We start from the raw sequence: 9,344 nt of genomic DNA, 5'->3' as shown, positions 1-9,344 counted from the left end.
CTATCACTGATTCCCCTGAGTGGTTTATTTAATATCTGGGTGTTTGGATGACTGGCAGATTAACTCGACTAACAACCCACACAACAGAAACAACATAAATCCTGCATGAGTGAGTGCAAGAGTGTCTGTCTGTTTGTCTGTCTGTCTGTCTGTCTGTCTGTCTGTCTGTCTGTCTGTCTGTCTGTCTGTCTGTTGGGAAGTCTGGAGCCTTGTTTTAAGGGCCTTATGCATGCAGGAGGTGTGTGGGGGGGTACCGTCCTAAAGTCGGCTCTTCGGTACTACTGAAAATTTCTGATGAGCCGTTTGATGGAGAGGTTTATTATGTGATGATTGGAGCTATAGAGATGGCAGAGTCTCTGAGAAATTTGGAGGGAATATTGTCATGGCCAGTGGCCTTGTGGGGTTGAAGGGAACACAGTCTTTTAAGTACCTCCTCAGTTGTTACCATTGTCAGTTTAAAATCATCTTTACAAACACCTAGGTTTTTGTAGAAGGCTTTGATGTGCTCTACACCAAAACGCCCAGAGTGGGAGGGCAGTTTGTTAACCAGCGTTGTTGCAATGTTTGTAAAGAAGATGTTTAAGTAGTCAAGCTTGTCAGTGATGATGGTGTCATTCGATTTGATGTTTATGTTTGTAAACCTGGTTTTTAGTTTCTGACCGCAGCCTAGTTGATTAACTTCCAGAGCTCCTGAGGATTGTTGTTGTTTTCCTCTGCTTTATCGTTTATAAAGTTACTTTTAGCTGATTTAGTCATGGTAGTTACAATGTTTCTTAGCTTGTTTCGTTGGGTTTTTAGGATGATCAGTTTGGAGATGCACTTTGCTAGCTTGGACTTGCATTTGAGAAGTTCAGAGCATTTTTTGTCTCTGGCTTTCATTGCAGTCAGTATGTCCGAATTCATCCATGAAACCGAGCGGGTTTTGACCCTATTGGTTCTCAAAGGAGCCATGTTATTTAGTAAATTTGATGTAAATGATGTAAATTTGGTTTTCAAGCCAAGCCATGCTTCTTCGACTAGTGTGCTCCTGAGCTCATCGGACCAATCCAGAGTCCAGACTCTCCAGTTCAAGGTTAAAGGCCTCGCTAGAGTACATTTTGAGGTCCCTAGATATGTTTTGTGACAGCCAGACTTTTGTTTTTGTTTTTTGCGGGTACAGAAAATCATAAAATGATCACTAAGCCTGCATACAATAACACCTTTCTTGGAGATTCTGGATTTGTCCGTGGTCAGAATGAGATCAATGACAGTTTGAGTAGAATCACACTGCACTCTTGTGGATTGGGTAATTGGCTGACTGACACTATGCAGATCACAGAACCTACTGAATGAATTAAACAAGGGTGCTTCCTTACGTTGCATGTCTGTATTATAGACTCCAATCAGGATTTTCTCTACACATTCCTCCCCCGTTTCTATCCACTGCTATGCATGCTGCTCTGCCCTGTGGCGAAAAAGGCCAGTTACCCACAATCCTCGAGGTGCCAAATAGTGTAACACAGCCAGCTCTATCGCTGCCCACAGGGAAGAAAGGAGAGAAGAGGAGTACTGTAGATGGAGTGAGGGAGAGGAGGGGAATGAAATATAATAGATAGCGGGGTGGGGTCTAAAAGGGAGGAGGGGATGGAAGATGAGATAAAAGGATAAAGAGGAGAGATGCAGGGGGGTGAGATGGTGTAAACAAAGGGATGGAGTAACAGGAGACTAAAAAGAAAAGAGAAAAAAATATGCAGCTCAAGGGCAAGACAGAAACAAATAGAGCTGGGATATGGACAGTCAGTCATACTCATACATATACGCTGAATATGAACAGAGCATAGCTTATATCTCAGTTTATAGTCATCAAACCACCAAAGCAGCTCAGAGGCATAGTTCAGTTTTTAAACTGTACAGTACATGTTCAATCAATCAATCAATAAATCTTTATTTCAGACCCAGGGAGATCCATATCACAGTATATCATAGTATATATAATGCATAGTTTCATTATATAGATTTTCCACTGTTACGCTCTTAGCTTATGTATGATTCATGATAACTACTTTGTTTGTATTTGATGTATTACCATGCTTTTTTATTCTTTGTTTTTGCTTAATGTAAGTCGCTCTGGATTATGAGCGTCTGCTAAATGCCTAAATTGTAACAATACAATATAACAGGAAATATAAAATAAATGTTCAGTTTTTGACATACAAACATGTGCGCCAATGGTTCCACAATCTAGATGAGAACCTGACTGAACTGCGTTATTACAGCGATGATGTCGTTTATTGACTCAGATGCCCTACACATGAACCTGTACATAGAGTTACGTAGTACAGGAGAGCAGGTAGGTACCCCAACACTATAACAAACAAAACATCTGGCTAGCACTGGAGCTTCTTGGCACTCTCAGCAGCAGCCTCATACAGTACACGCATTATAGGCCACTGTGAGTCGCCTGATGCGGCTTTGTCTATAGCGGCACCAAAGGTGTGCAGTATACAGCGGTGTCAAAGCATGTTTGCTTTGCATACAGCTTCCTGCATTTGAGCCACGGACCACCATTAGATGAGATTAAAAAAAGACTTATTTCGTTGTCGAAGATTTTGTCCACAATTCCATGATGTGGTACCATAGGAGAGATAACATACAGGGGAAACGATCAAAATAACATTAACATGTAACAATATTGTACATTCTGTCATTTTGTTTGCGACCGAAGGTCGTGTTTACTATGAAAACCTGAATCTCCTGTCCGTTAGTTAGTTAGTCACCCACGTCTCCATATATGGTATCGCACCTCGTGACATCACATGACATCATGGAGACCCTTAGATCTGCGACCTCACTGACACCAGATTAATAGTTTAACTCCTGCTTCTCAACTGTGCCGTAAGAAGCACTGTTGTTTCAGCGCGACCTCTCACTTTAGGGTGTCTTACTGGTAAATGAAGTGATGTTTAACTAAAATTGAACTGAGCGTGAATTGAACGTAAAATTAAACCAAATTTGGCCCGCAAAGGTTCATTTGGTTTAATTTTACACTCTCAAGAGTTAAAGATCTAGGGTCCATTTGGTTACCAACTCTCTGGGGACCACCTGGAACCCCCTCATGGACCAAATAATTGCCATTCACTGAATGTGGCTCTTTAAACCAGGAAGGCTACCAACAAACTTGACTTTTTCCTTTAAGATAGGCCAGCACATGCATCCACTTAGCTGGCAAACTAGATGTTATAGAGCAGTATAGCCTCACACGCACGCACGCACACACACACACAAACCCATGACACACAGAATCTGCTAGCAGAGGAAGGCCAAAGACGATGATGTCATGACACAAACAATAGTACATTGAGCACGGACGGGGCTGGCGGTCAGGAAGCTAGTCCGTACTTAAAGAGCAACATCTGTACAGAGAGAGAGAGAGAGGCACACAGACTGAGCCTGAGAGAGACAGACAGCCATATCAAGGGATAGAAAGTAGATCTCTAAACTGTGTTGTTGAGTAACGACCTGATCCCCAACAGGGGATTTCCCAAACTTTGGGTAGCGGAGTCCGCGGACACATTTTGTTTTTAACTATTATTAATTGAAAACATGAAGAAAAAATAAATCAGTAATTTCATTTAACCCTCGTTTCTGGCGGGCTCCGTGTTAAGTATTGAAAATAGCCGATCTGCATAAGTTCACAGCGTGACACGTAGCGCCACGTTGTGAGATTGTAGATCTGTTATTTTCACTAGTTTGGGTCCTACAGTCCCAAATGTCTCTTTTGGGTGACAGGCTAAAACGTTTGGGAACCACTGGGCTAGAGCATTGTGAGTCCCGCTTCTATTTGACATTCCAGTGGATTTGTAACTCTAGAAACCGTGCAGACGACAGCCGTTCTGTGGAAAAAAGCCATAGGGGTTGTATAATGACCAGCCAGAGAAAACGATTGCCACAGGTCAGGTTATGGTAAGTTTTTCCCATATGGTTCACATTACCTCGCAACACCCCCCCCCCCCCCCCCCCCCCCCTACTAGCTGCCTTTCCCAAATGCCCCTTACTGCTAATAAGGCAATTAAACGGCGAAAAGTGGTGTCAGCTGCTGCTGTGTGCATGTCCTCCAAGCCTTTGTGATACAGAGCATACATGGGCAACTGGCGGCCCAGGGGCCACATATGGCCCCCGCCGTCACTAAATGCGTCTCGCAGGTTAATATCAGAATACTGCACAAAGTTTGATTTCAGCTGTTACAATTCCAAACATGCAAACAGGATGAACCTGCATTAATTACTTCAGTCTGTGTAGCTTAATGACTATAGTATTCAAATGTTATTGTCTTTTTTTATGTCCAATGTATTTGTATTTAGTTCATAAAGTTAACATAACTATAACTAAATGCATTGGAAATTATATAAAAAAGGTTACTTTTCAGTAAAAAATAGCAAAAAAGAATCACACCCGTCACCCGTGTGAAGTGAGTGGAACTAACTATAGCAGTGGTTTTCAACCCGTTTCATATCAAGGCCCATTATTAATTTGGCTTTTGAGCCACAGACCACCTGATGAGATTTAGCCTCGCAGACCCAAAACTTTAGTTGTCGTTGGGTAAGATTTTGTCTACCATGCTTTTGGCAAATGTCTTTAAAAATAACAATTCTTCTACATTCTCTAATTGTGTAGCCTAGACTTCTTGTATATGAAGTAATGCAGATGTTTAACAATAATTTAACTCTTGGGTCCATTTGGTTTCATTTTACTTATGCTCTCAAGGGTTAAAGACCTGTAAGGGTCCATTTGGTTACCAACTCTCCATTTAAATGGGGAACACCTGGAATTCCTTCAAGGACCACTGGTGGTCCCCGGACCACTGGTTGAAAACCACTGGCCTATAGCGTGACTACTAGGGCATGTTATGGTCACATCACCACCAGGGAAAAGCTGCATACATGTGTGTAAATGTGCATGGGCAGTTCAACATGCCTAGAGTATGTATGTCCTGTCTCCAATGACTGCAAAGACATGCTTGCGTTTGTATTAATGCCCCTTAGTGCTACTCACGCCTCCTGGTGGTTGAAACAAGGTTCACAGCACAGGCCACAAATTATAAGCTACTCTAAATGTAAGCAAAAACAGGGACAACAAAATACCATATGCTCAGTTACCACTGACATAGAAACATCGTTTTTCAGAAAACAGTTTTTTAGGTCTAAATAAGTTATACTGCCTGCCTAATTAAAGCCCAGGGGAGCGTGTGAGTGGACTTTAATAAACAATGCACTGTTGTTTATATCATTCCACAACTTTTACAGGTAAACGCAATCCCGAGGGAGGACACCCACACTATAGCTAAAGCCTTATCTCTTGTGTCAATACTACTCAACTTGCAATAATTGTATGTGTGATAATGAATTGCATGTTTATAGCGCTCAAAGCGCTTTACAATGGTTCATTCATTCATACATTGGGTGGTGAAGCGGCGAACAGTCGACGCCAGCGTCCTCACTTCCCACATTCACACACCAATGGTGGCAAGCTCACACCAACCAACATTGGAGGCCATGTAGGGTTCAGTGTCTTGCCCAAGGACACTTCGACATGTGGACAGGAGGAGCCGCGATTTGAACCACTGACCAATGGATCAGGACGACCTGCTCTACCACCTGAGCCACAGCCGCCCTATACTATAAGTAAACATTGTGATGCTTCAATGGCTGACATTGACATGTCAAAACCCTGCATTGTTAAGAAAATAAATGCAAGAGATGGGTCTTGAAGGACAAGACACACAATTAAAAAAAACGCATTCATGGTTCACAAATCAACCAACACATAAAATACTGCAAACGTGATGTTCTTCTTACCCGACAGAGTTGAGCATGGCTCCGGACCCCTCCTTGGGCCCCTGATGGTAGTCTGCGTGGTATCCATTGTGAGCGGCCCACGAACGTCCCGGCTGGCTTAACGTAAACTCCGACCTAGTCCCAGTGATTGTGGTCCGCAGTGGGCTTGCCCCTGGCCCAGCCCGAGCCCCAGCAGGCCCAGCAGCAGCTTCAGGGTCACCTGCCGGTTGTTCCGTCACTCCGCCCGCCCCCTCCTCGCCGCACCAGTCCTGCTCCTGCACGGTGGCCAGCTCCAGCTCCAGGGGGGGTTCGGGCCCCTGCTGTTGTAGCAGCAGCGACCTCTGCTGGATGAGGGGTGTGAGTGGCGCCTCGAAGCTCACGCAGCTGTCCGTCTCGTCCGTGAGAGACAGCACGTCCAGCGAGTCCACGCTGCTGTAGCAGGTGCCGCCGCGCAGCAGCGCCGACTCCACGATGCGCTCGAACGTGGAGCTGAAGCCGTCCCTGTTGTCCGTCTTCACTTCCTCCACCGGCTCCTCCTCCTCATCCTCGTCTTCCTCCCGCCCGGCCACTCGCTCGACGATGTGCTCAAACGTCGAGCTGAAGCTGTCCCGGTTCGCCACCGTCGTCCTCCTCCCCTCCTCCTCCTCATTCCCGTCCATCTGCTGCGGTGCTCCCTCGCCGTTCTCCTCCTCTTCCTCCTCCTCCACCTCAGCGTCCGCCTGCTCCACCGACGTCTCGAAGTTGGAGCTGAACGTGTCCAGGTGCGTCTGCTGCGTCAGCCCGCCGCCGCACACGTCCTCCTCGTCGCCGTCCTCGTCCTCTTCCTCGGGTCCCTCTAAGCCGTTCTCCTGTCTGTGTGAGGAAAAGCATGGAAGGAAGGCAAGGCAAGGCAAGGCAAGGCAAGTCAAGGGAGGGGAGGGGAGGGAGGGAGGAAGGGAGGAAGGAAGGAAGGAAGGAAGGAAGGAAGGAAGGAAGGAAGGAAGGAAGGAAGGAAGGAAGGAAGGAAGAAAATGTACTCACAGTTAGCATACGATATGTGTTTAGGCCAACATGCAAAATGTAACACCTATTTTTCTTTCAGGTAAAGTAGCATATTATGCTAATATTTAATCTGGCAGGATAGTCACATTGACAATTGCTTGCAACTAAAAGCATAGAGCAGGACTACAGCTCTACACTGTATAGTGTAGAGCTGTGGTTCCCAAACCTTTTAGACTGTGACAAAAAAGAGAGATTAGATGTTTTTCTGATACCCAAAACTAGTGAAAATAGCAGATCTACAAACAGACAACGTGTCGCTTCGCACCGCGATGTGAGCTTGTAGATCAGCTATTTTCACTACTTCTTATACTACTGTACTTCTTATTTATAGCATTTCTTAAATCTTTCTTTCATTTCTTCATGATATTACTGAAAAAATAAATCATTGCATTTTGTTTTTCATTCATGAAGAATGTTGCTTTTTTGGGAATGTTTTTTGAAAATGTGTTGAAATAATAATAATTAAAAACCAAATGTAGGAAACAAAAACTAAGGGGACCCACAACAATGTGTCAGAGACCCACACATGGGTCCCGACCCACTGTTTATTTAGACTAGAGGATCTCTGGATTTAGCTAAGGCCGCCCTGTCTCATCCGTCTGCCCTCCATACTGTAATTCAACCACTTTAACACATATAGTGAATCTATACATGCTCTGTCTGTACTGCTGATGTCACACACGTCGTTAGAATGTCTACTTTCCAAGGAATGAAGACAGAATAGCTTCATTTTCATATTGATTGACCACGTGTTTCTCTAGAACTAGAACCGTGGCTGAGTCAACTTCATTGGCTTAGATTAAGTAATGATATGATTACCTTTAAACAAACTGTGTTTTCTGTGTTTTTGTTGTTTTCAGCTTTCTGAATAATGCTTCCCTACCATGCTCTAGTTAAGTCTTTGCTACTGTTAATCTCACACATTCCATGTATAGTTAATTACTAGCCTTGTTCTAGACACTAGAAGGTTGGGGACCGCTGTTCTAGAATCTTTGTACCAGTTCTAAAGCAAAGCAAAGTTACTATATTTACCTAGGGTAAATACCCAGGGTAAATTCTACAGTATGTAGCGCCAAGTCCTTATGGTCTTTGACTACGTAACATTAGACAGTATAGACACACACTCTAACAAGAAATAATAAGAAAACATGGATTCTGGTCAAATAAGCATTATAGAGGGCCATCTTAATAATAATTTGGGTGGTGCTAATAAAAAACCCACTAGAGACACACCGAGCTCTCACATTCCCTGGAAATGAGGCCATTTGTGCTCTCACTCTGCATTTCTTTATCCAAGCAGAGCGTTTGCCTCACTTAAATAATGCACTGTAGGCATTTTCATTTCATTTCATTGTGTTAAGGCTAATTATCAGACAGAGAAACAAACTGTTGCATTAAGATGAAGAATACTTGTCACATGAGCACACTAATCTTTGAGACTATACCGTAGGTCTATTGAAACCAGTGAAGGTCAATACAATTAAACATGAGGCATGAGGTGTTTGTGCTTGATCCCATTAAAACAGGGAAAGCATCTGTGTCGTTTTAGATTTTAGTGTTGGCTATAAAAAAAATAGCAGATATCCATGCTCTACGAGCTTGTACATTTCAACACAAATCATCTCTTGCAGGGGTCCCTGCCACAAAACATTTCCAAATACATATATCATTTTGGGGGTCCTTGGCACTAAAACGTTTGAGAACTCATGATTGTCGCGATGGGTCTAAAATGACCATGACGCAATTCAGTCAGAGGAGTTGAACGTGAACGGAAATCTCTGCCCCTCTACATTTAAAAGGTTTGTTCATGTCCGTTCACTCAGTGTGGTGGTGGTGGTGGTGGTGGTGGTCTTCGAGGACTAACCGTGCAGCTTGCTCAGGCTGCGTTGCATCCTGCTGCTGTGCGGGTGCTGCCGGTGTCTCCTCTTCTTCGCAGCTCTTTTCCCCCGAGCTCGCCTCCGTGCACTCGCGCCCTCTCTCTCCATCCGCCCCTCTGCCGTCCGCGTGTCCACTCTCATCACCCGATCCGTCTGTTCCCTCAGCTTTCATCCCGCCTCCTCCTCCTCCTCCTCCTCCTCCTCCCTCTTCCTCCTCCCTCGGCGGCGTCTCGTGCCGTGCCTCTTCCGCTCTCTCTGCTACCTCCTGTCATGGTGGAGAAAGCACTCACATTCTTTACTGAAGTAAAAGCGTCATCGCTATACTCCGTTACAAGGAAATGGCTGGAATAAAACACTTACTTGAGGTAAAAGTGCAAAAGGGTTGGTATCAAAATGTGCTTAAAGTACCAATAGTAAAAGTGCTCGTTGTGCAGGACGTCCCATTTCAAGTTTTCAAAATGTTATAAAAATCTTTTGACGCATTGATTAGAAAATGATGATTAATGTGTATTGTCCCTGTCAATAAATAAATAAATAAAATAATGAATAAATAAATACATAAATAAAATAAATGAATAGATCTGCTATTTTCAAATGGTCAAAATGTATTTAG

The 9,344-nt window shown here is 44.0% G+C and overlaps 1 protein-coding gene across 1 annotated transcript in view; it reads right to left on the bottom strand.

The window, feature by feature from the left end:
* The window catches only part of psd2 (pleckstrin and Sec7 domain containing 2), a gene marked incomplete at its 5' end in the record, with an annotated part of 44,328 nt that extends 35,425 nt beyond the window's left edge, over positions 1 to 8,903 (bottom strand). The window contains 2 exons of the mRNA XM_083786206.1: positions 5,835 to 6,665; positions 8,719 to 8,903. Coding sequence (XP_083642332.1) covers positions 5,835 to 6,665; positions 8,719 to 8,903 — 1,016 coding nt within the window. The remainder of the gene's footprint in view (positions 1 to 5,834; positions 6,666 to 8,718) is intronic.
* Between the last annotated feature and the right edge of the window lie 441 nt (positions 8,904 to 9,344).

This window comes from Protomyctophum parallelum, assembly GCF_964188405.1.
Source record: "Protomyctophum parallelum genome assembly, chromosome: 16".
In the NCBI taxonomy this organism is placed as follows: domain Eukaryota; kingdom Metazoa; phylum Chordata; class Actinopteri; order Myctophiformes; family Myctophidae; genus Protomyctophum; species Protomyctophum parallelum.
The sequence above is the reverse complement of the archived record's forward strand: the minus strand, read 5'-3'. Positions and strand labels throughout refer to the sequence as shown.